Source organism: Tachypleus tridentatus, chromosome 12 (assembly GCF_004210375.1).
Source record: "Tachypleus tridentatus isolate NWPU-2018 chromosome 12, ASM421037v1, whole genome shotgun sequence".
Lineage (NCBI taxonomy): Eukaryota > Metazoa > Arthropoda > Merostomata > Xiphosura > Limulidae > Tachypleus > Tachypleus tridentatus.
The window spans coordinates 72,460,844-72,488,759 of record NC_134836.1 but is presented as its reverse complement, the minus strand read 5'-3'; the positions used below and the strand labels follow the sequence as shown (position 1 = coordinate 72,488,759).

At 34.1% G+C, this 27,916-nt stretch overlaps 1 protein-coding gene across 2 annotated transcripts in view; it reads right to left on the bottom strand.

Annotated features, from left to right (window-relative positions):
- Positions 1-2,577: 2,577 nt before the first annotated feature.
- Positions 2,578-27,916, bottom strand: part of LOC143233582 (uncharacterized) — a 141,071-nt gene continuing 115,732 nt past the window's right edge. For both annotated transcript variants that reach the window (XM_076469941.1, XM_076469940.1), the window contains one exon: positions 2,578-6,250. In XM_076469941.1, the coding sequence (XP_076326056.1) occupies positions 3,566-6,250 (2,685 nt within the window). In that variant the 3' untranslated portion in view covers positions 2,578-3,565. The remainder of the gene's footprint in view (positions 6,251-27,916) is intronic.

Genomic DNA, 27,916 nt, shown 5'->3' with positions numbered 1-27,916 from the left:
GTCTTAACCACCTGGCCATGCCGGAGTGGAGACCATAAATCTTTAAGATGTATAAACAGAGCTAAGCTTAGTTATTTGGAGAAGATTAATTTCTTAATTAAGGAAATAATTGGTTTTTGATTGGTTAGATATACACATTTGTTTTAAGTATATAGCGAGAGTTATGTTATTTTAGAACTGAAAGTTTATCGCAGATATGTTTACCTACCTGCGAATTATATGTTATGTAGTTCATTCGTTGTCAACTCCTGTCTTAGTTCGTTATGCTACTAGAACATTCTAAGTTTTTCTCCTAATATTCGTAGCGTGTAGAACATTTTAGGCCTCAGTTGGACTATTTATAATTACACGTCCAAAAGTACAAGTAAGGTAAACTTAAGTGAAGTAAGACAAAGTTAGTGAAAGATAGTGTAATAGCGTATATCAGCGGTCTTAAAGTGAAATTATCACAAACCGAATTGTGACAACAGAGTGTAGAATAATAATTTGTCTTTTCAATCGTTTTCTTAAGTAACTGGAAAAACCTGTGTAAGCTTTTAGAGAAAGGAGACAATTTAATGCTCTGGATAAAACTGCGTGATTAACAGTGTAACAAGCTTTACTTTATATATGTTTGACTAGTTTTAATATACTATCTTAAAACAAGTAGACTATGTGCCGTTTGTTTATTGTTGAAGCTTATCGCCAACAAGTCACAAACACCTACTGTAAAGAATCTTTCTCACACATAGACAAACACCTGAAATACTTAATATTTCATAACTGTAGTAGATTTAGTGTTCAAATCGATATAGCATATTTCTCTTTCTGGTTGAATTGTTAGGGAATGGAATTCAGATATCGCGTGGCCACACTAAAATTCAGGCTAACAAATGTTTTAATAAACATCTCAGTGTGTTGAGAACGAGAATACGGTGTTTGGAACGGTGCAGTTTGTCTCTTGATTTTAACTAGATCATGACTGGCCACTTGGAAATTAATAACAATGGAGTTGCCCATGTTTTTACTCTGACTCTCTGTGTTTGTCTTCACTTATCAGCTATTCCTGGTCTCTGAAACTGAGCTTGACATAGGTGTTTGCTGCCTATATGTAAGTCAACAATAGCGTGATTTGCAACGTGAAGACCTGGTTTCACAGCATGCATTATATATATATATCAATTATTAATACGAACTTCGGAGTCAATGTTAACAAATCAATTACCGCATATCTGTTATAATCAGTAATGGCGAGGCCTCTCGCTTGTCAGTTACGTGTTTTCAAGCTGGTTTGCATTCGACAGACGTATAAACAACCACCTGGACAGCAACCTGTATGGCATGAGCCGGTTTAAATTAATGAAACGTAGCTCTATATGATTTTTATTTATGTCACTACCTATCAAAATTAGGCCAAACCTTCTAACACTATACATTTTAATTTACCATAAAATATTTCATTAGTTATTATTTTCTTGAAGGTACATTAACGTTCTGAAATTTTTAATGTCAGAAAGTCCCTTTGGTGTTTCTTAACATTCATAAGTACCGTCATATTACGGAAGATTTATTACGTAAAGCTTTACTTCCAGAATTTTCATGAAAACCCTTGACAAAGATTATGAAAAGTGAGAAAAACTGTAACAAAACTATTTTATGTTAATTATTTGGAATAAAATATACAATTTTTCTTACATCATGACAAGAGATTTTAATGTAGGTTAACAAAATTAGAGGGCCCGGCAAGGCCAGGTGGATAAGGCACTCGACTCGTAATCTGAGAGTCGCGGATTCGTATCCCCGTCACGCCGTGGAGTCATTATAATGTTACAGTCAATCCCACTATTCGTTGATAAAAAAGTAGCCCAAGAGTTGGCGGTGGGTGGTGATGATTAGCTGCCTTCCATCTTGTCTTACACTGTTAAATTAGGGACGGCTAGCGCAGATAGCCCTCGTGTAGCTTTGCGCGAAATTGAAAACAAACCAAACCAAAAAAAATTGAATCATTTTATATTTCAAGTAAGCTCAGGTATATTATACCTCTGAGACTGCGCAAGAGAAATATGGCTTCCTTAAAAAAAAACCCCAAAATAACGTTATGATAAAATATCTTGTATGTGATAGAGGGCTTTTACCCTTCTAAATATCTTGTGCATGAAATGGCTTGTGGGTTTATTTGTTTGGTAATTGCAGGATTCCTGATAATACCCAAGCTACACACACATAGAATTAAATATAACACCGTCAGTATTGCTTAACAGATACTAAAAACGGTACTTCAAAATGTCGGTAGATTGAAAATTAAAGAGTTGTTTTAGCTGTGGTCTTTATTTCATTCTGGTTTGTTTTTTTAATCAGTACCTAACGAACAACTAAAATACATTTCATAATCAACCTTACATTAGATAATGGATGGGTGTAGTTTGTTTGTTTTTCAATTTATAGGCAATGAAAATCTCTGCGACTAACAGATATACAGTACTTAACAGCCAACAAGGTTTACTCCCAGTTAAGAACAAACGTATTAGGCCTAACTAATAGTTAACCAGCGTTGTCATTAAATGTCGCGGCTTTATAAGGAAAAAAAAATGCCTGTCGTTACACAGTTTTTTTTTATTTATCTGTACAAGAAGGACTGTACAACAATGAATAAAATAACAATGTACATGAATATGTACACGTTCTTATGATGGCAAGTACACGTGGTTTTAACAGTGTAACAAAAGTTATTTAAAAATTCTTTTTGTGGGTTACGTTGTCATACCCTTCTGCAAACGTCTGTTCCTCAATTGATTGTTTCATTTAAAAATATAAAATCTTATCTCGTCACGTGCCAGATATAATTACAAAAACAAATAGAACGTTTTTCTGTGTGTGTTTTTAAAGCTTATTTCCACTTTACTCTTGTGTACGTTTTAATAAATTATTGTGTGTTCAAAGAGAAACGATGAAAACAGATACATTCCTTTTGACATTGCACTTAGAACTGGTGATACACAGATCCATAACTGGAAATACAGCAATGGAGGAATTCTTTTTTGAAACATGCTGGTGTGGAAGACACACGTTTACACCGAAATTTTGTCACGCAGAACGTGCTCGAGGCATTGAGTGCCACCTGTTAGGAAAGTGTCTGGTAAGATCACGGCTGCACATCCTTCTTTCCGTATTCAATTTGTAAAGTACAGAATGAACACGTGTGTACGAAGACACGTGCAACGGAGATATAACACACTTTGTACCAATTTTAAACAAGGGGGTTTACACAGTCTAAGGAGCCAACGTTCTGTTGTTAGAATAGTAACTCCAAAAAACAAAATGCTACACGCTTCCAGTTTTACGTCAAAACGCTATACGGTGGCGTGGTTGAAGATAATTTATGAAATAGGTAACAGTAACTATGTTACATAAGCCATCAGTTCATTTCCAACAAGTTCAGTATTTAACTGATTTCTCCTGGGCTACTTACAAACATACAATTATACGCAATTTAGCGTATTCCCTCTATACAATTGCGTGTATCAAAATCTCAGAAGTCGTTAACACACAATACTCGAAGTTTAACACCACAACAACAGCACCTTTTCTACACACGGTGATTGTGATGGTGGTGATGGTGGTCCGGCCTAGGGTCCAGGTTTTTTATAACTATCTTGGGGCGACAACTACTTGGATCTGGATTTATCACAGTTAGTGTGCCGCCCCTGAAACGATGATTTCGTCCAACATCTAGTTTCCTGCTGTACACGTGACTGTGAGATACAGGCGACATCTTCACCGACGGTTTTGTCGGTGCCGGCAGGCAGTGCGGTTGTCTGAGTTTGTCCAAGACAGGGGGATTAGCCACATGCCGAGGACGGGGCTTGGGCGATGGGTTGTGGTGATGCGTTTCTTGTGGGTGAGACAGCGTCAAGTCCAAGGCCCCGATATCGTCCCGCTGAGGCTCGTGGAAGGACACGCATGCGGACGGAACACGTAGAGAACTTGGGCATGATGAACAGTTGGCGGTTGACGATAGACACGGACTGCTAACAGTTGCTGGTAGTACTGGGGGTGGGGGCGGAGAGAGATAATAGTTAGAAAGTTTCCTAGTATCGAGTGTATTCCTACAAGTTCCAGTTGACCATAGGTCACCCTCTGTGCCAAATTGAGTCTTGGAACGTTTATTTACACTGCTGCCTATTTCCCTATGTGTCTTAGGGTCTTGTCTGTCATGGTCCACAATTTTATAGAGCTTTCTAAATATTTTTATAGGTGGAATATCTCCAGGTTTGCTAACAAAAAATTCTGGAGGTTTTGAAATTTTAACCCCACTGTCCCTTTTTGATTTTTTCTCACTCTTCTCCTGGTGTCGAGAATTCTTCCTGTCGTCACTAGATTGCTCAGTTACATGAATATCTACCTTTCCAGCGATTATTTTTTTTGCTGTCTTCAATGTGGAATTTACGTCTTTATTAGCTCCAGAAGTAGCACCTTCACACGAAACCGAAGGTGGGTCTAAACTTGGTGTAGCATTATTTACCGCAACGGTTCTGGGGGCATTATAATCACTGTTTGGTTTACTAACTTCTGTTGGACTCGACAGTTCATTTGTCTTCGTTAAGTTTCCAAGTTTCTCACTGTTAACCGGGCTTCCAAGTTGCCTAGTTTCAGTTGGACTCACGATATGTGTAGTTTCAGCTGGGCTGCTAACGTTTTGAATTTCAGTTGAATTCAACACTTTCCTGCTATCTGTCAGATGGGTAACTTTCTCAGTTTCAACTGGGCTGGAAACCTTCTCAATTTTGGTTGAGCTGATAATCTTGCCGGTTTCAGACGGTTGTACAACTTTCGTAGTTTCAGTTGGGCTGGTGCGTTTCTCAGTTTCTGTTGAGCTAACGACTTTCTTAGTTTCAGTTGGGCTGATGTGTTTCTCAGTTTCTGTTGAGCTAACGACTTTCTTAGTTTCAGTTGGGCTGATGTGTTTCTCAGTTTCTGTTGAGCTAACGACTTTCTTAGTTTCAGTTGGGCTGATGTGTTTCTCAGTTTCTGTTGAGCTAACGACTTTCTTAGTTTCAGTTGGGCTGATGTGTTTCTCAGTTTCTGTTGAGCTAACGACTTTCTCAGTTTCTGTTGAGCTAACGACTTTCTTAGTTTCAGTTGGGCTGATGTGTTTTTCAGTTTCTGTTGAGCTAACAACTTTCCTAGTTTCAGTTGAGTAGACAGTGTTTCCGGTTTCAACTGGGCTGATGTGTTTCTCAGTTTCTGTTGAGCTAACAACTTTTTTAGTTTCAGGTGAACTAACTATCTTTTTCACTTTATTTAATTTGGTATACTTCTTCGTTTTACTTGTGCTAGAATGTTTCTCTATTTCCCCGTGAATGAAAGATATCTTAGTATGAGTTTGGCTAGAATGTTTCTTAGTTTGTGGAGGTTTGCAAATTTTATTTATTTCAGTGGAGTTCGAAAGCTTAGTTTCAGACACAGTGGTGAGTTTTACAGTATCGGCTTGGCAAGTATCTTTCTTGGTTTCACCGGAGCTGTCTGGTTTCTTGGGATTAACAAAGATAGGCGACTTCCTGTTAACATCACAACTAGCAGGTTTCTGGGACTCAACAGAAGCTTTTCGTGCTCTGTTAACCAACGAACTGGAGTGTTTCTCACTACGAACTGGATAGGTGCTTTCTTGTGCTTCAACCTGAAAGGGAATGTTCATTTTCTCATTTGTTTTAGTTTTTTGCCCTGATTTATAGGGGGGCTTGTCTGTTTTACGTTGAATCTTCTCAGCTGGTTTCGGCGACTTATTGGTTGGTTGTCCAATCAAATCACAAGACGTTTGTGCTTCTTTGTTCTTCTGTTGGTCCTTCTTGTTTTGAACAGAAAACATTGAGGAGATTCCAGAGAACAAAGATTTGTATGTCTTTATCTGTACTTTCGAGTTAATGGCCTTAATAACTTGTGATAGATTTGTGTCGCTGATGGATTTGGTGTCACTATCTTCAGACAGTGTGCCACGAACATCAACATGGTTGGTTCTCTTGTTTTTACTATTAAACCTATCTTGGTTCAGTTTTTTCTTCTCTGAATTAGATTGGTTTTCTATTGAAGTTTCTTTTTCTGTTGGTTCTGTTTCACTGGTTTCTATTCCAGAATTGTTTATATTGAACAACGGTCGAGCCAGAGTTTCGCGGTCGTTACTGTTAGACGATGTTTGAATACAGGTGGATCTATAGGTCTTGATTCTTTCTGTGGGCGGATCCATGATTTTATAAAACAGCCTCATGGGACCATTCTGAAAAACAAAATAAACCATTTCTAAATATCAGCGAAATATTAATCCGCAAAAAAAGTTATTAAGTATCATACAATAATAAAGCAATATAAAATCATAAACGAAACTATACATAATAATAGCTACCTACTTATGAGGAATTCATATAATATATACGAGTAGTATCCCTACTAACGTACACAAATATGGCAACTTACCTTCTACCACATGCTTGTACAAAACAGCAGGCATTTCTCATTTAATGTGTTTGTACAAAACAGACACACACATTTCTCATACTATGTGCTTGTACAAAACAGACACACGCATCGCTCAAACCATATGTTTGTACAAAACAGACACACGAATCTCTCAAACCATATGTTTGTGCAGTAAACATGACAGCATTCCTGTTAATAACTTTATTTCACTATACATATCGTCACTTATCATAATAATGCCAACAAACAGTGTGTGTGTATATATAAATCATAGACCGCGGGTTCAAATCCCGGTCGCACCAAACATGCTCGCCTTTTCAGCCGTGGGGGCGTTATAATGTAACGGTCAATCCCACTATTTGTTGGTAAAAGAGTAGCCCAAGAGTTGGCGGTGGGTGGTGATGACTAGCTGCCTTCCCTCTTGTCTTACACTGCTAAATTAGGGACGGCTAGCATAAATAGCCCTCGAGTGGCTTTGTGCGAAATTCAAAAACAAACAAACCAATATACATCATAAAGCTGGCAGTAATCCTTAGGCTAAAAGTTAGCACGCTGCAGATACCATAGTACCGATCTCCGAACAAAGAATATAGCTATCATTATTTTAATATCACAGACTTATCCTTCCTTACACTGTAAGAAGGTCAAATTACACTATCATAAGACATACACTGTAAGAAGGTCAAATTACACTATCATAAGACATACACTGTAAGAAGGTCAAATTACACTATCATAAGACATACACTGTAAGAATGTCAAATTACACTATCATACAACATTACATTTAGAAACTTTTACTGAAACACAGCAACCCTAAAACCATTTATACTTCGACATTCCACTGGTCAGCTTTCTGATCAGGTTATACTGATATTCAATACTAATGTCCAGAAGGTAACAACCTTAGTATACGTTCATACTGCGAGATATCTTAAACACAGCATATCTGCCTGTATTACATATGCATATGAGGGATTTATCACTTGTCATTGGGCCACTTAAAAATGTATATAATGGACGATATACGTTACAATATGGGGTACAACTAAGGTTCACGTAATAATAATATATCATATATGTATACAGACAAATATTTACTGAACATAACATAGTACGCTAAAGATATGCGATTACACAGATATAGTTAGTTTCAATATAAAAAAACATTATTTTGAGTTAGGTTACCTTAGTATACTTTATTACTTCAGTTAAACACGTACCTGTCAAATTACCTGATGTGTACCTTATACATAAATTAGTACAGATATGCTTCAATTAAACACGTACCTGTCAAGTTACCTGATGTGTACTTTATACAGAAGTTAGTACAGACTTAATTCAATTAAACACGTACTTGTCAAGTTACCTGATGTGTACTTTATACAGAAGTTAGTACAGACATACTTCAATTAAACACGTACTTGTCAAGTTACCTGATGTGTACTTTATACAGAAGTTAGTACAGACTTTATTAAATTAAACACGTACTTGTCAAGTTACCTGATGTGTACTTTAGACAGAAGTTAGTACAGACTTAATTCAATTAAACACGTACCTGTCAAGTTACCTGATGTGTACTTTATACAGAAGTTAGTACAGACTTTATTCAATTAAACACGTACTTGTCAAGTTACCTGATGTGTACTTTAGACAGAAGTTAGTACAGACTTAATTCAATTAAACACGTACCTGTCAAGTTACCTGATGTGTACTTTATACAGAAGTTAGTACAGACTTTATTCAATTAAACACGTACTTGTCAAATTACCTGATGTGTACTTTATACAAAAGTTAGTACAGACTTAATTCAATTAAACACGTACTTGTCAAGTTACCTGATGTGTACTTTATACAGAAGTTAGTACATTCATACTTCAATTAAACACGTACTTGTCAAGTTACCTGATGTGTACTTTAGACAGAAGTTAGTACAGACTTAATTCAATTAAACACGTACCTGTCAAGTTACCTGATGTGTACTTTATACAGAAGTTAGTACAGACTTAATTCAATTAAACACGTAATTATCAAGTTATCTGGTGTGTACTTTATACAGAAGTTAATACACTATTAATTCAATTAAACACGTAATTATCAAGTTATCTGGTGTGTACTTTATACAGAAGTTAGTACAGACTTAATTCAATTAAACACGTACCTGTCAAGTTACGTGATGTGTACTTTATACAGAGGTTAGTACAGACTTAATTCAATTAAACACGTACTTGTCAAGCTTCCTGATGCGTACTTTATACAGAAGTTAGTACAGACTTAATTCAATTAAACACGTACCTGTCAAGTTACCTGATGTGTACTTTATACAGAAGTTAGTACAGACTTAATTCAATTAAACATCTACTTGTCAAGTTACCTGTGTACTTTATACAGAAGTTAGTACAGACATACTTCAATTAAACACGTACTTGTCAAGTTACCTGATGTGTACTTTATACAAAAGTTAGTACAGACTTAATTCAATTAAACACGTACTTGTCAAGTTACCTGATGTGTACGTTATACAAAAGTTTGTACAGACATACTTCAATTAAACACGTACTTGTCAAGTTATCTGATGTGTACTTTATACAGAAGTTAGTACAGACATACTTCAATTAAACACGTATCTGTCAAGTTACCTGATGTGTACGTTATACAAAAGTTTGTACAGACATACTTCAATTAAACACGTACTTGTCAAGTTATCTGATGTGTACTTTATACAGAAGTTAGTACAGACATACTTCAATTAAACACGTATCTGTCAAGTTACCTGATGTGTACTTTATACAGAAGTTAGTACAGGCATACTTCAATTAAACACGTACCTGTCAAGTTACCTGATGTGTACTTGAGACAGAAGTTTGTACAGACATACTTCAATTAAACACGTACCTGTCAAGTTAACCTGGTGTGTACTTTATACAGAAGTTAGTACAGACATACTTCAATTAAACACGTACTTGTAAGTTACCTGATGTGTACTTTATACAGAAGTTAGTACAGACTTAATTCAATTAAACACGTACCTGTCAAGTTACCTGATGTGTACTTTATACAGAAGTTAGTACAGATTTAATTCAATTAAACACGTACTTGTCAAGTTACCTGATGTGTACTTTATACAGAAGTTAGTACAGACATACTTCAATTAAACACGTACCTGTCAAGTTACCTGATGTGTACTTTATACAGAAGTTAGTACAGACTTAATTCAATTAAACACGTACCTGTCAAGTTACCTGATGTGTACTTTATACAGAAGTTAGTACAGACTTAATCCAATTAAACACGTACCTGTCAAGTTACCTAATGTGTACTTTATACAGAAGTTAGTACAGACATACTTCAATTAAAGACGTACTTCTCAAGTTACCTGATGTGTACTTTATACAGAAGTTAGTACATTCATACTTCAATTAAACACGTATTTGTCAAGTTACCTGATGTGTACTTTATACAGAAGTTAGTACATTCACACTTCAATTAAACACGTACTTGTCAAGTTACCTGATGTGTACTTTATACAGAAGTTAGTACAGACTTAATTCAATTAAACACGTACCTGTCAAGTTACCTGATGTGTACTTTATACAGAAGTTAGTACAGACTTAATTCAATTAAACACGTACCTGTCAAGTTACCTGATGTGTACTTTATACAGAAGTTAGTACAGACTTAATTCAATTAAACACGTACCTGTCAAGTTACCTGATGTGTACTTTATACAGAAGTTAGTACAGACTTAATTCAATTAAACACGTACCTGTCAAGTTACCTGATGTGTACTTTATACAGAAGTTAGTACAGACTTAATTCAATTAAACACGTACCTGTCAAGTTACCTGATGTGTACTTTATACAGAAGTTAGTACAGACTTAATTCAATTAAACACGTACCTGTCAAGTTACCTGATGTGTACTTTATACAGAAGTTAGTACAGACATACTTCAATTAAACACGTACCTGTCAAGTTACCTGATGTGTACTTTATACAGAAGTTAGTACAGACATACTTCAATTAAACACGTACCTGTCAAGTTACCTGATGTGTACTTTATACAGAAGTTAGTACAGACTTAATTCAATTAAACACGTACCTGTCAAGTTACCTGATGTGTACTTTATACAGAAGTTAGTACAGACTTAATTCAATTAAACACGTACCTGTCAAGTTACCTGATGTGTACTTTATACAGAAGTTAGTACAGACTTAATTCAATTAAACACGTACCTGTCAAGTTACCTGATGTGTACTTTATACAGAAGTTAGTACAGACATAATTCAATTAAACACGTACCTGTCAAGTTACCTGATGTGTACTTTATACAGAAGTTAGTACAGACTTAATTCAATTAAACACGTACCTGTCAAGTTACCTGATGTGTACTTTATACAGAAGTTAGTACAGACTTAATTCAATTAAACACGTACCTGTCAAGTTACCTGATGTGTACTTTATACAGAAGTTAGTACAGACATACTTCAATTAAACACGTACCTGTCAAGTTACCTGATGTGTACTTTATACAGAAGTTAGTACATTCACACTTCAATTAAACACGTACTTGTCAAGTTACCTGATGTGTACTTTATACAGAAGTTAGTACAGACTTAATTCAATTAAACACGTACCTGTCAAGTTACCTGATGTGTACTTTATACAGAAGTTAGTACAGACTTAATTCAATTAAACACGTACCTGTCAAGTTACCTGATGTGTACTTTATACAGAAGTTAGTACAGACTTAATTCAATTAAACACGTACCTGTCAAGTTACCTGATGTGTACTTTATACAGAAGTTAGTACAGACATAATTCAATTAAACACGTACCTGTCAAGTTACCTGATGTGTACTTTATACAGAAGTTAGTACAGACATACTTCAATTAAACACGTACTTGTCAAGTTACCTGATGTGTACTTTATACAGAAGTTAGTACAGACATACTTCAATTAAACACGTACTTGTCAAGTTACCTGATGTGTACTTTATACAGAAGTTAGTACAGACATACTTCAATTAAACACGTACCTGTCAAGTTACCTGATGTGTACTTTATACAGAAGTTAGTACAGACATACTTCAATTAAACACGTACCTGTCAAGTTACCTGATGTGTACTTTATACAGAAGTTAGTACAGACATACTTCAATTAAACACGTACCTGTCAAGTTACCTGATGTGTACTTTATACAGAAGTTAGTACAGACTTAATTCAATTAAACACGTACCTGTCAAGTTACCTGATGTGTACTTTATACAGAAGTTAGTACAGACATAATTCAATTAAACACGTACTTGTCAAGTTACCTGATGTGTACTTTATACAGAAGTTAGTACAGACATACTTCAATTAAACACGTACCTGTCAAGTTACCTGATGTGTACTTTATACAGAAGTTAGTACAGACTTAATTCAATTAAACACGTACCTGTCAAGTTACCTGATGTGTACTTTATACAGAAGTTAGTACAGACTTAATTCAATTAAACACGTACTTGTCAAGTTACCTGATGTGTACTTTATACAGAAGTTAGTACAGACATACTTCAATTAAACACGTACTTGTCAAGTTACCTGATGTGTACTTTATACAGAAGTTAGTACAGACTTAATTCAATTAAACACGTACCTGTCAAGTTACCTGATGTGTACTTTATACAGAAGTTAGTACAGACTTAATTCAATTAAACACGTACTTGTCAAGTTACCTGATGTGTACTTTATACAGAAGTTAGTACAGACATACTTCAATTAAACACGTACCTGTCAAGTTACCTGATGTGTACTTTATACAGAAGTTAGTACAGACATACTTCAATTAAACACGTACCTGTCAAGTTACCTGATGTGTACTTTAGACAAAAGTTTGTACAGACATACTTCAATTAAACACGTACTTGTCAAGTTACCTGATGTGTACTTTATACAGAAGTTAGTACAGACTTAATTCAATTAAACACGTACCTGTCAAGTTACCTGATGTGTACTTTATACAGAAGTTAGTACAGACTTAATTCAATTAAACACGTACTTGTCAAGTTACCTGATGTGTACTTTATACAGAAGTTAGTACAGACTTAATTCAATTAAACACGTACTTGTCAAGTTACCTGATGTGTACTTTATACAGAAGTTAGTACAGACATACTTCAATTAAACACGTACTTGTCAAGTTACCTGATGTGTACTTTATACAGAAGTTAGTACAGACTTAATTCAATTAAACACGTACCTGTCAAGTTACCTGATGTGTACTTTATACAGAAGTTAGTACAGACTTAATTCAATTAAACACGTACCTGTCAAGTTACCTGATGTGTACTTTATACAGAAGTTAGTACAGACTTAATTCAATTAAACACGTACTTGTCAAGTTACCTGATGTGTACTTTATACAGAAGTTAGTACAGACTTAATTCAATTAAACACGTACCTGTCAAGTTACCTGATGTGTACTTTATACAGAAGTTAGTACAGACTTAATTCAATTAAACACGTACTTGTCAAGTTACCTGATGTGTACTTTATACAGAAGTTAGTACAGACTTAATTCAATTAAACACGTACCTGTCAAGTTACCTGATGTGTACTTTATACAGAAGTTAGTACAGACTTAATTCAATTAAACACCTACTTGTCAAGTTACCTGTGTGTACTTTATACAGAAGTTAGTACAGACATAATTCAATTAAACACGTACTTGTCAAGTTACCTGATGTGTACTTTATACAGAAGTTAGTACAGACTTAATTCAATTAAACACGTACTTGTCAAGTTACCTGATGTGTACTTTATACAGAAGTTAGTACAGACATACTTCAATTAAACACGTACTTGTCAAGTTACCTGATGTGTACTTTATACAGAAGTTAGTACAGACATATTTCAATTAAACACGTACCTGTCAAGTTACCTAATGTGTACTTTATACAGAAGTTAGTACAGACATACTTCAATTAAACACGTACTTGTCAAGTTACCTGATGTGTACTTTATACAGAAGTTAGTACAGACATACTTCAATTAAACACGTACCTGTCAAGTTACCTGATGTGTACTTTATACAGAAGTTAGTACAGACTTAATTCAATTAAACACGTACCTGTCAAGTTACCTGATGTGTACTTTATACAGAAGTTAGTACAGACATACTTCAATTAAACACGTACCTGTCAAGTTACCTGATGTGTACTTTATACAGAAGTTAGTACAGACATACTTCAATTAAACACGTACTTGTCAAGTTACCTGATGTGTACTTTATACAGAAGTTAGTACAGACTTAATTCAATTAAACACGTACCTGTCAAGTTACCTGATGTGTACTTTATACAGAAGTTAGTACAGACTTAATTCAATTAAACACGTACCTGTCAAGTTACCTGATGTGTACTTTATACAGAAGTTAGTACAGACTTAATTCAATTAAACACGTACCTGTCAAGTTACCTGATGTGTACTTTATACAGAAGTTAGTACAGACTTAATTCAATTAAACACGTACCTGTCAAGTTACCTGATGTGTACTTTATACAGAAGTTAGTACAGACTTAATTCAATTAAACACGTACCTGTCAAGTTACCTGATGTGTACTTTATACAGAAGTTAGTACAGACATACTTCAATTAAACACGTACTTGTCAAGTTACCTGATGTGTACTTTATACAGAAGTTAGTACATTCATACTTCAATTAAACACGTACTTGTCAAGTTACCTGATGTGTACTTTATACAGAAGTTAGTACATTCATACTTCAATTAAACACGTACTTGTCAAGTTACCTGATGTGTACTTTATACAGAAGTTAGTACAGACTTAATTCAATTAAACACGTACCTGTCAAGTTACCTGATGTGTACTTTATACAGAAGTTAGTACAGACTTAATTCAATTAAACACGTACCTGTCAAGTTACCTGATGTGTACTTTATACAGAAGTTAGTACAGACTTAATTCAATTAAACACGTACCTGTCAAGTTACCTGATGTGTACTTTATACAGAAGTTAGTACAGACTTAATTCAATTAAACACGTACCTGTCAAGTTACCTGATGTGTACTTTATACAGAAGTTAGTACAGACATAATTCAATTAAACACGTACCTGTCAAGTTACCTGATGTGTACTTTATACAGAAGTTAGTACAGACATAATTCAATTAAACACGTACCTGTCAAGTTACCTGATGTGTACTTTATACAGAAGTTAGTACAGACATACTTCAATTAAACACGTACCTGTCAAGTTACCTGATGTGTACTTTATACAGAAGTTAGTACAGACATACTTCAATTAAACACGTACCTGTCAAGTTACCTGATGTGTACTTTATACAGAAGTTAGTACAGACATACTTCAATTAAACACGTACCTGTCAAGTTACCTGATGTGTACTTTATACAGAAGTTAGTACAGACTTAATTCAATTAAACACGTACCTGTCAAGTTACCTGATGTGTACTTTATACAGAAGTTAGTACAGACTTAATTCAATTAAACACGTACCTGTCAAGTTACCTGATGTGTACTTTATACAGAAGTTAGTACAGACTTAATTCAATTAAACACGTACCTGTCAAGTTACCTGATGTGTACTTTATACAGAAGTTAGTACAGACTTAATTCAATTAAACACGTACCTGTCAAGTTACCTGATGTGTACTTTATACAGAAGTTAGTACAGACTTAATTCAATTAAACACGTACCTGTCAAGTTACCTGATGTGTACTTTAGACAGAAGTTAGTACAGACTTAATTCAATTAAACACGTACTTGTCAAGTTACCTGATGTGTACTTTATACAGAAGTTAGTACAGACATAATTCAATTAAACACGTACCTGTCAAGTTACCTGATGTGTACTTTATACAGAAGTTAGTACAGACTTAATTCAATTAAACACGTACCTGTCAAGTTACCTGATGTGTACTTTATACAGAAGTTAGTACAGACTTAATTCAATTAAACACGTACCTGTCAAGTTACCTGATGTGTACTTTAGACAGAAGTTAGTACAGACTTAATTCAATTAAACACGTACCTGTCAAGTTACCTGATGTGTACTTTATACAGAAGTTAGTACAGACTTAATTCAATTAAACACGTACCTGTCAAGTTACCTGATGTGTACTTTATACAGAAGTTAGTACAGACTTAATTCAATTAAACACGTACCTGTCAAGTTACCTGATGTGTACTTTATACAGAAGTTAGTACAGACTTAATTCAATTAAACACGTACCTGTCAAGTTACCTGATGTGTACTTTATACAGAAGTTAGTACAGACTTAATTCAATTAAACACGTACCTGTCAAGTTACCTGATGTGTACTTTATACAGAAGTTAGTACAGACTTAATTCAATTAAACACGTACCTGTCAAGTTACCTGATGTGTACTTTATACAGAAGTTAGTACAGACATAATTCAATTAAACACGTACCTGTCAAGTTACCTGATGTGTACTTTATACAGAAGTTAGTACAGACTTAATTCAATTAAACACGTACCTGTCAAGTTACCTGATGTGTACTTTATACAGAAGTTAGTACAGACTTAATTCAATTAAACACGTACCTGTCAAGTTACCTGATGTGTACTTTATACAGAAGTTAGTACAGACATAATTCAATTAAACACGTACCTGTCAAGTTACCTGATGTGTACTTTATACAGAAGTTAGTACAGACTTAATTCAATTAAACACGTACCTGTCAAGTTACCTGATGTGTACTTTATACAGAAGTTAGTACAGACTTAATTCAATTAAACACGTACCTGTCAAGTTACCTGATGTGTACTTTATACAGAAGTTAGTACAGACATACTTCAATTAAACACGTACTTGTCAAGTTACCTGATGTGTACTTTATACAGAAGTTAGTACAGACATACTTCAATTAAACACGTACCTGTCAAGTTACCTGATGTGTACTTTATACAGAAGTTAGTACAGACATAATTCAATTAAACACGTACCTGTCAAGTTACCTGATGTGTACTTTATACAGAAGTTAGTACAGACTTAATTCAATTAAACACGTACCTGTCAAGTTACCTGATGTGTACTTTATACAGAAGTTAGTACAGACTTAATTCAATTAAACACGTACCTGTCAAGTTACCTGATGTGTACTTTATACAGAAGTTAGTACAGACTTAATTCAATTAAACACGTACCTGTCAAGTTACCTGATGTGTACTTTATACAGAAGTTAGTACAGACTTAATTCAATTAAACACGTACCTGTCAAGTTACCTGATGTGTACTTTATACAGAAGTTAGTACAGACTTAATTCAATTAAACACGTACCTGTCAAGTTACCTGATGTGTACTTTATACAGAAGTTAGTACAGACTTAATTCAATTAAACACGTACCTGTCAAGTTACCTGATGTGTACTTTATACAGAAGTTAGTACAGACATACTTCAATTAAACACGTACCTGTCAAGTTACCTGATGTGTACTTTATACAGAAGTTAGTACAGACATACTTCAATTAAACACGTACTTGTCAAGTTACCTGATGTGTACTTTATACAGAAGTTAGTACATTCATACTTCAATTAAACACGTACTTGTCAAGTTACCTGATGTGTACTTTATACAGAAGTTAGTACAGACTTAATTCAATTAAACACGTACCTGTCAAGTTACCTGATGTGTACTTTATACAGAAGTTAGTACAGACTTAATTCAATTAAACACGTACCTGTCAAGTTACCTGATGTGTACTTTATACAGAAGTTAGTACAGACTTAATTCAATTAAACACGTACCTGTCAAGTTACCTGATGTGTACTTTATACAGAAGTTAGTACAGACTTAATTCAATTAAACACGTACCTGTCAAGTTACCTGATGTGTACTTTATACAGAAGTTAGTACAGACATAATTCAATTAAACACGTACTTGCCAAGTTACCTGATGTGTACTTTATATAGAAGTTAGTACAGACTTAATTCAATTAAACACGTACCTGTCAAGTTACCTGGTGTGTACTTTATACAGAAGTTAGTACAGACTTAATTCAATTAAACACGTACCTGTCAAGTTACCTGATGTGTACTTTATACAGAAGTTAGTACAGACATAATTCAATTAAACACGTACCTGTCAAGTTACCTGATGTGTACTTTATACAGAAGTTAGTACAGACATACTTCAATTAAACACGTACCTGTCAAGTTACCTGATGTGTACTTTATACAGAAGTTAGTACAGACATACTTCAATTAAACACGTACCTGTCAAGTTACCTGATGTGTACTTTATACAGAAGTTAGTACAGACTTAATTCAATTAAACACGTACCTGTCAAGTTACCTGATGTGTACTTTATACAGAAGTTAGTACAGACTTAATTCAATTAAACACGTACCTGTCAAGTTACCTGATGTGTACTTTATACAGAAGTTAGTACAGACTTAATTCAATTAAACACGTACTTGTCAAGTTACCTGATGTGTACTTTATACAGAAGTTAGTACAGACTTAATTCAATTAAACACGTACCTGTCAAGTTACCTGATGTGTACTTTATACAGAAGTTAGTACAGACTTAATTCAATTAAACACGTACCTGTCAAGTTACCTGATGTGTACTTTATACAGAAGTTAGTACAGACTTAATTCAATTAAACACGTACCTGTCAAGTTACCTGATGTGTACTTTATACAGAAGTTAGTACAGACATAATTCAATTAAACACGTACCTGTCAAGTTACCTGATGTGTACTTTATACAGAAGTTAGTACAGACATAATTCAATTAAACACGTACCTGTCAAGTTACCTGATGTGTACTTTATACAGAAGTTAGTACAGACATACTTCAATTAAACACGTACCTGTCAAGTTACCTGATGTGTACTTTATACAGAAGTTAGTACAGACTTAATTCAATTAAACACGTACCTGTCAAGTTACCTGATGTGTACTTTATACAGAAGTTAGTACAGACTTAATTCAATTAAACACGTACCTGTCAAGTTACCTGATGTGTACTTTATACAGAAGTTAGTACAGACTTAATTCAATTAAACACGTACCTGTCAAGTTACCTGATGTGTACTTTATACAGAAGTTAGTACAGACATACTTCAATTAAACACGTACTTGTCAAGTTACCTGATGTGTACTTTATACAGAAGTTAGTACAGACATACTTCAATTAAACACGTACCTGTCAAGTTACCTGATGTGTACTTTATACAGAAGTTAGTACAGACTTAATTCAATTAAACACGTACCTGTCAAGTTACCTGATGTGTACTTTATACAGAAGTTAGTACAGACTTAATTCAATTAAACACGTACCTGTCAAGTTACCTGATGTGTACTTTATACAGAAGTTAGTACAGACTTAATTCAATTAAACACGTACCTGTCAAGTTACCTGATGTGTACTTTATACAGAAGTTAGTACAGACATACTTCAATTAAACACGTACTTGTCAAGTTACCTGATGTGTACTTTATACAGAAGTTAGTACAGACATACTTCAATTAAACACGTACCTGTCAAGTTACCTGATGTGTACTTTATACAGAAGTTAGTACAGACATACTTCAATTAAACACGTACCTGTCAAGTTACCTGATGTGTACTTTATACAGAAGTTAGTACAGACTTAATTCAATTAAACACGTACCTGTCAAGTTACCTGATGTGTACTTTATACAGAAGTTAGTACAGACTTAATTCAATTAAACACGTACCTGTCAAGTTACCTGATGTGTACTTTATACAGAAGTTAGTACAGACTTAATTCAATTAAACACGTACCTGTCAAGTTACCTGATGTGTACTTTATACAGAAGTTAGTACAGACTTAATTCAATTAAACACGTACCTGTCAAGTTACCTGATGTGTACTTTATACAGAAGTTAGTACAGACTTAATTCAATTAAACACGTACCTGTCAAGTTACCTGATGTGTACTTTATACAGAAGTTAGTACAGACTTAATTCAATTAAACACGTACCTGTCAAGTTACCTGATGTGTACTTTATACAGAAGTTAGTACAGACATAATTCAATTAAACACGTACCTGTCAAGTTACCTGATGTTACTTTATACAGAAGTTAGTACAGACATACTTCAATTAAACACGTGTCAAGTTACCTTGTGTACTTTATACAGAAGTTAGTACAGACATACTTCAATTAAACACGTACTTGTCAAGTTACCTGATGTGTACTTTATACAGAAGTTAGTACATTCATACTTCAATTAAACACGTACTTGTCAAGTTACCTGATGTGTACTTTATACAGAAGTTAGTACAGACATACTTCAATTAAACACGTACCTGTCAAGTTACCTGATGTGTACTTTATACAGAAGTTAGTACAGACTTAATTCAATTAAACACGTACCTGTCAAGTTACCTGATGTGTACTTTATACAGAAGTTAGTACAGACTTAATTCAATTAAACACGTACCTGTCAAGTTACCTGATGTGTACTTTATACAGAAGTTAGTACAGACTTAATTCAATTAAACACGTACCTGTCAAGTTACCTGATGTGTACTTTATACAGAAGTTAGTACAGACTTAATTCAATTAAACACGTACCTGTCAAGTTACCTGATGTGTACTTTATACAGAAGTTAGTACAGACTTAATTCAATTAAACACGTACCTGTCAAGTTACCTGATGTGTACTTTATACAGAAGTTAGTACAGACTTAATTCAATTAAACACGTACCTGTGTCAAGTTACCTGATGTGTACTTTATACAGAAGTTAGTACAGACATACTTCAATTAAACACGTACCTGTCAAGTTACCTGATGTGTACTTTATACAGAAGTTAGTACAGACATACTTCAATTAAACACGTACTTGTCAAGTTACCTGATGTGTACTTTATACAGAAGTTAGTACAGACATACTTCAATTAAACACGTACTTGTCAAGTTACCTGATGTGTACTTTATACAGAAGTTAGTACAGACTTAATTCAATTAAACACGTACCTGTCAAGTTACCTGATGTGTACTTTATACAGAAGTTAGTACAGACTTAATTCAATTAAACACGTACCTGTCAAGTTACCTGATGTGTACTTTATACAGAAGTTAGTACAGACTTAATTCAATTAAACACGTACCTGTCAAGTTACCTGATGTGTACTTTATACAGAAGTTAGTACAGACTTAATTCAATTAAACACGTACCTGTCAAGTTACCTGATGTGTACTTTATACAGAAGTTAGTACAGACTTAATTCAATTAAACACGTACCTGTCAAGTTACCTGATGTGTACTTTATACAGAAGTTAGTACAGACATACTTCAATTAAACACGTACTTGTCAAGTTACCTGATGTGTACTTTATACAGAAGTTAGTACATTCATACTTCAATTAAACACGTACTTGTCAAGTTACCTGATGTGTACTTTATACAGAAGTTAGTACAGACATACTTCAATTAAACACGTACCTGTCAAGTTACCTGATGTGTACTTTATACAGAAGTTAGTACAGACTTAATTCAATTAAACACGTACCTGTCAAGTTACCTGATGTGTACTTTATACAGAAGTTAGTACAGACTTAATTCAATTAAACACGTACCTGTCAAGTTACCTGATGTGTACTTTATACAGAAGTTAGTACAGACTTAATTCAATTAAACACGTACCTGTCAAGTTACCTGATGTGTACTTTAAACAGAAGTTAGTACAGACTTAATTCAATTAAACACGTACCTGTCAAGTTACCTGATGTGTACTTTATACAGAAGTTAGTACAGACATACTTCAATTAAACACGTACTTGTCAAGTTACCTGATGTGTACTTTATACAGAAGTTAGTACAGACATACTTCAATTAAACACGTACTTGTCAAGTTACCTGATGTGTACTTTATACAGAAGTTAGTACAGACATACTTCAATTAAACACGTACTTGTCAAGTTACCTGATGTGTACTTTATACAGAAGTTAGTACAGACATACTTCAATTAAACACGTACCTGTCAAGTTACCTGATGTGTACTTTATACAGAAGTTAGTACAGACATACTTCAATTAAACACGTACCTGTCAAGTTACCTGATGTGTACTTTATACAGAAGTTAGTACAGACTTAATTCAATTAAACACGTACCTGTCAAGTTACCTGATGTGTACTTTATACAGAAGTTAGTACAGACTTAATTCAATTAAACACGTACCTGTCAAGTTACCTGATGTGTACTTTATACAGAAGTTAGTACAGACTTAATTCAATTAAACACGTACCTGTCAAGTTACCTGATGTGTACTTTATACAGAAGTTAGTACAGACTTAATTCAATTAAACACGTACCTGTCAAGTTACCTGATGTGTACTTTATACAGAAGTTAGTACAGACTTAATTCAATTAAACACGTACCTGTCAAGTTACCTGATGTGTACTTTATACAGAAGTTAGTACAGACTTAATTCAATTAAACACGTACCTGTCAAGTTACCTGATGTGTACTTTATACAGAAGTTAGTACAGACATACTTCAATTAAACACGTACTTGTCAAGTTACCTGATGTGTACTTTATACAGAAGTTAGTACAGACATACTTCAATTAAACACGTACTTGTCAAGTTACCTGATGTGTACTTTATACAGAAGTTAGTACAGACATACTTCAATTAAACACGTACTTGTCAAGTTACCTGATGTGTACTTTATACAGAAGTTAGTACAGACATACTTCAATTAAACACGTACCTGTCAAGTTACCTGATGTGTACTTTATACAGAAGTTAGTACAGACTTAATTCAATTAAACACGTACCTGTCAAGTTACCTGATGTGTACTTTATACAGAAGTTAGTACAGACTTAATTCAATTAAACACGTACCTGTCAAGTTACCTGATGTGTACTTTATACAGAAGTTAGTACAGACTTAATTCAATTAAACACGTACCTGTCAAGTTACCTGATGTGTACTTTATACAGAAGTTAGTACAGACTTAATTCAATTAAACACGTACCTGTCAAGTTACCTGATGTGTACTTTATACAGAAGTTAGTACAGACTTAATTCAATTAAACACGTACCTGTCAAGTTACCTGATGTGTACTTTATACAGAAGTTAGTACAGACTTAATTCAATTAAACACGTACCTGTCAAGTTACCTGATGTGTACTTTATACAGAAGTTAGTACAGACTTAATTCAATTAAACACGTACCTGTCAAGTTACCTGATGTGTACTTTATACAGAAGTTAGTACAGACTTAATTCAATTAAACACGTACCTGTCAAGTTACCTGATGTGTACTTTATACAGAAGTTAGTACAGACTTAATTCAATTAAACACGTACCTGTCAAGTTACCTGATGTGTACTTTATACAGAAGTTAGTACAGACTTAATTCAATTAAACACGTACCTGTCAAGTTACCTGATGTGTACTTTATACAGAAGTTAGTACAGACATACTTCAATTAAACACGTACTTGTCAAGTTACCTGATGTGTACTTTATACAGAAGTTAGTACAGACATACTTCAATTAAACACGTACTTGTCAAGTTACCTGATGTGTACTTTATACAGAAGTTAGTACAGACATACTTCAATTAAACACGTACCTGTCAAGTTACCTGATGTGTACTTTATACAGAAGTTAGTACACTCTTAATTCAATTAAACACGTACCTGTCAAGTTACCTGATGTGTACTTTATACAGAAGTTAGTACAGACTTAATTCAATTAAACACGTACCTGTCAAGTTACCTGATGTGTACTTTATACAGAAGTTAGTACAGACTTAATTCAATTAAACACGTACCTGTCAAGTTACCTGATGTGTACTTTATACAGAAGTTAGTACAGACTTAATTCAATTAAACACGTACCTGTCAAGTTACCTGATGTGTACTTTATACAGAAGTTAGTACAGACTTAATTCAATTAAACACGTACCTGTCAAGTTACCTGATGTGTACTTTATACAGAAGTTAGTACAGACTTAATTCAATTAAACACGTACCTGTCAAGTTACCTGATGTGTACTTTATACAGAAGTTAGTACAGACATAATTCAATTAAACACGTACCTGTCAAGTTACCTGATGTGTACTTTATACAGAAGTTAGTACAGACATACTTCAATTAAACACGTACCTGTCAAGTTACCTGATGTGTACTTTATACAGAAGTTAGTACAGACATAATTCAATTAAACACGTACCTGTCAAGTTACCTGATGTGTACTTTATACAGAAGTTAGTACAGACTTAATTCAATTAAACACGTACCTGTCAAGTTACCTGATGTGTACTTTATACAGAAGTTAGTACAGACTTAATTCAATTAAACACGTACCTGTCAAGTTACCTGATGTGTACTTTATACAGAAGTTAGTACAGTAATTCAATTAAACACGTACCTGTCAAGTTACCTGATGTGTACTTTATACAGAAGTTAGTACAGACTTAATTCAATTAAACACGTACCTGTCAAGTTACCTGATGTGTACTTTATACAGAAGTTAGTACAGACACGTCAATTAAACACGTACTTGTCAAGTTACCTGATGTGTACTTTATACAGAAGTTAGTACAGACATACTTCAATTAAACACGTACTTGTCAAGTTACCTGATGTGTACTTTATACAGAAGTTAGTACAGACATACTTCAATTAAACACGTACTTGTCAAGTTACCTGATGTGTACTTTATACAGAAGTTAGTACAGACTTAATTCAATTAAACACGTACCTGTCAAGTTACCTGATGTGTACTTTATACAGAAGTTAGTACAGACTTAATTCAATTAAACACGTACCTGTCAAGTTACCTGATGTGTACTTTAGACAGAAGTTAGTACAGACTTAATTCAATTAAACACGTACCTGTCAAGTTACCTGATGTGTACTTTATACAGAAGTTAGTACAGACTTAATTCAATTAAACACGTACCTGTCAAGTTACCTGATGTGTACTTTATACAGAAGTTAGTACAGACATACTTCAATTAAACACGTACCTGTCAAGTTACCTGATGTGTACTTTATACAGAAGTTAGTACAGACATAATTCAATTAAACACGTACCTGTCAAGTTACCTGATGTGTACTTTATACAGAAGTTAGTACAGACATACTTCAATTAAACACGTACTTGTCAAGTTACCTGATGTGTACTTTATACAGAAGTTAGTACAGACATACTTCAATTAAACACGTACTTGTCAAGTTACCTGATGTGTACTTTATACAGAAGTTAGTACAGACATACTTCAATTAAACACGTACCTGTCAAGTTACCTGATGTGTACTTTATACAGAAGTTAGTACAGACATACTTCAATTAAACACGTACCTGTCAAGTTACCTGATGTGTACTTTATACAGAAGTTAGTACAGACATACTTCAATTAAACACGTACCTGTCAAGTTACCTGATGTGTACTTTATACAGAAGTTAGTACAGACTTAATTCAATTAAACACGTACCTGTCAAGTTACCTGATGTGTACTTTATACAGAAGTTAGTACAGACTTAATTCAATTAAACACGTACCTGTCAAGTTACCTGATGTGTACTTTATACAGAAGTTAGTACAGACTTAATTCAATTAAACACGTACCTGTCAAGTTACCTGATGTGTACTTTATACAGAAGTTAGTACAGACTTAATTCAATTAAACACGTACCTGTCAAGTTACCTGATGTGTACTTTATACAGAAGTTAGTACAGACTTAATTCAATTAAACACGTACCTGTCAAGTTACCTGATGTGTACTTTATACAGAAGTTAGTACAGACTTAATTCAATTAAACACGTACCTGTCAAGTTACCTGATGTGTACTTTATACAGAAGTTAGTACAGACTTAATTCAATTAAACACGTACCTGTCAAGTTACCTGATGTGTACTTTATACAGAAGTTAGTACAGACATACTTCAATTAAACACGTACTTGTCAAGTTACCTGATGTGTACTTTATACAGAAGTTAGTACAGACATACTTCAATTAAACACGTACTTGTCAAGTTACCTGATGTGTACTTTATACAGAAGTTAGTACAGACTTAATTCAATTAAACACGTACCTGTCAAGTTACCTGATGTGTACTTTATACAGAAGTTAGTACAGACTTAATTCAATTAAACACGTACCTGTCAAGTTACCTGATGTGTACTTTATACAGAAGTTAGTACAGACTTAATTCAATTAAACACGTACCTGTCAAGTTACCTGATGTGTACTTTATACAGAAGTTAGTACAGACTTAATTCAATTAAACACGTACCTGTCAAGTTACCTGATGTGTACTTTATACAGAAGTTAGTACAGACTTACTTCAATTAAACACGTACCTGACTTAATTCAATTAAACACGTACCTGTCAAGTTACCTGATGTGTACTTTATACAGAAGTTAGTACAGACTTAATTCAATTAAACACGTACCTGTCAAGTTACCTGATGTGTACTTTATACAGAAGTTAGTACAGACATAATTCAATTAAACACGTACCTGTCAAGTTACCTGATGTGTACTTTATACAGAAGTTAGTACAGACATACTTCAATTAAACACGTACCTGTCAAGTTACCTGATGTGTACTTTATACAGAAGTTAGTACAGACATACTTCAATTAAACACGTACCTGTCAAGTTACCTGATGTGTACTTTATACAGAAGTTAGTACAGACTTAATTCAATTAAACACGTACCTGTCAAGTTACCTGATGTGTACTTTATACAGAAGTTAGTACAGAATTAAACACGTACCTAAGTTACCTGATGTGTACTTTATACAGAAGTTAGTACAGATTTAATTCAATTAAACACGTACTTGTCAAGTTACCTGATGTGTACTTTATACAGAAGTTAGTACAGACATACTTCAATTAAACACGTACCTGTCAAGTTACCTGATGTGTACTTTATACAGAAGTTAGTACAGACTTAATTCAATTAAACACGTACCTGTCAAGTTACCTGATGTGTACTTTATACAGAAGTTAGTACAGACTTAATTCAATTAAACACGTACCTGTCAAGTTACCTAATGTGTACTTTATACAGAAGTTAGTACAGACATACTTCAATTAAACACGTACTTGTCAAGTTACCTGATGTGTACTTTATACAGAAGTTAGTACATTCATACTTCAATTAAACACGTACCTGTCAAGTTACCTGATGTGTACTTTATACAGAAGTTAGTACAGACATACTTCAATTAAACACGTACCTGTCAAGTTACCTGATGTGTACTTTATACAGAAGTTAGTACAGACTTAATTCAATTAAACACGTACCTGTCAAGTTACCTGATGTGTACTTTATACAGAAGTTAGTACAGACTTAATTCAATTAAACACGTACCTGTCAAGTTACCTGATGTGTACTTTATACAGAAGTTAGTACAGACTTAATTCAATTAAACACGTACCTGTCAAGTTACCTGATGTGTACTTTATACAGAAGTTAGTACAGACTTAATTCAATTAAACACGTACCTGTCAAGTTACCTGATGTGTACTTTATACAGAAGTTAGTACAGACTTAATTCAATTAAACACGTACCTGTCAAGTTACCTGATGTGTACTTTATACAGAAGTTAGTACAGACATACTTCAATTAAACACGTACCTGTCAAGTTACCTGATGTGTACTTTATACAGAAGTTAGTACAGACATACTTCAATTAAACACGTACTTGTCAAGTTACCTGATGTGTACTTTATACAGAAGTTAGTACATTCATACTTCAATTAAACACGTACTTGTCAAGTTACCTGATGTGTACTTTATACAGAAGTTAGTACAGACATACTTCAATTAAACACTGTCAAGTTACCTGATGTGTACTTTATACAGAAGTTAGTACAGACTTAATTCAATTAAACACGTACCTGTCAAGTTACCTGATGTGTACTTTATACAGAAGTTAGTACAGACTTAATTCAATTAAACACGTACCTGTCAAGTTACCTGATGTGTACTTTATACAGAAGTTAGTACAGACTTAATTCAATTAAACACGTACCTGTCAAGTTACCTGATGTGTACTTTATACAGAAGTTAGTACAGACTTAATTCAATTAAACACGTACCTGTCAAGTTACCTGATGTGTACTTTATACAGAAGTTAGTACAGACATATTTCAATTAAACACGTACCTGTCAAGTTACCTGATGTGTACTTTATACAGAAGTTAGTACAGACTTAATTCAATTAAACACGTACCTGTCAAGTTACCTGATGTGTACTTTATACAGAAGTTAGTACAGACTTAATTCAATTAAACACGTACCTGTCAAGTTACCTGATGTGTACTTTATACAGAAGTTAGTACAGACATACTTCAATTAAAGACGTACTTGTCAAGTTACCTGATGTGTACTTTATACAGAAGTTAGTACATTCATACTTCAATTAAACACGTACTTGTCAAGTTACCT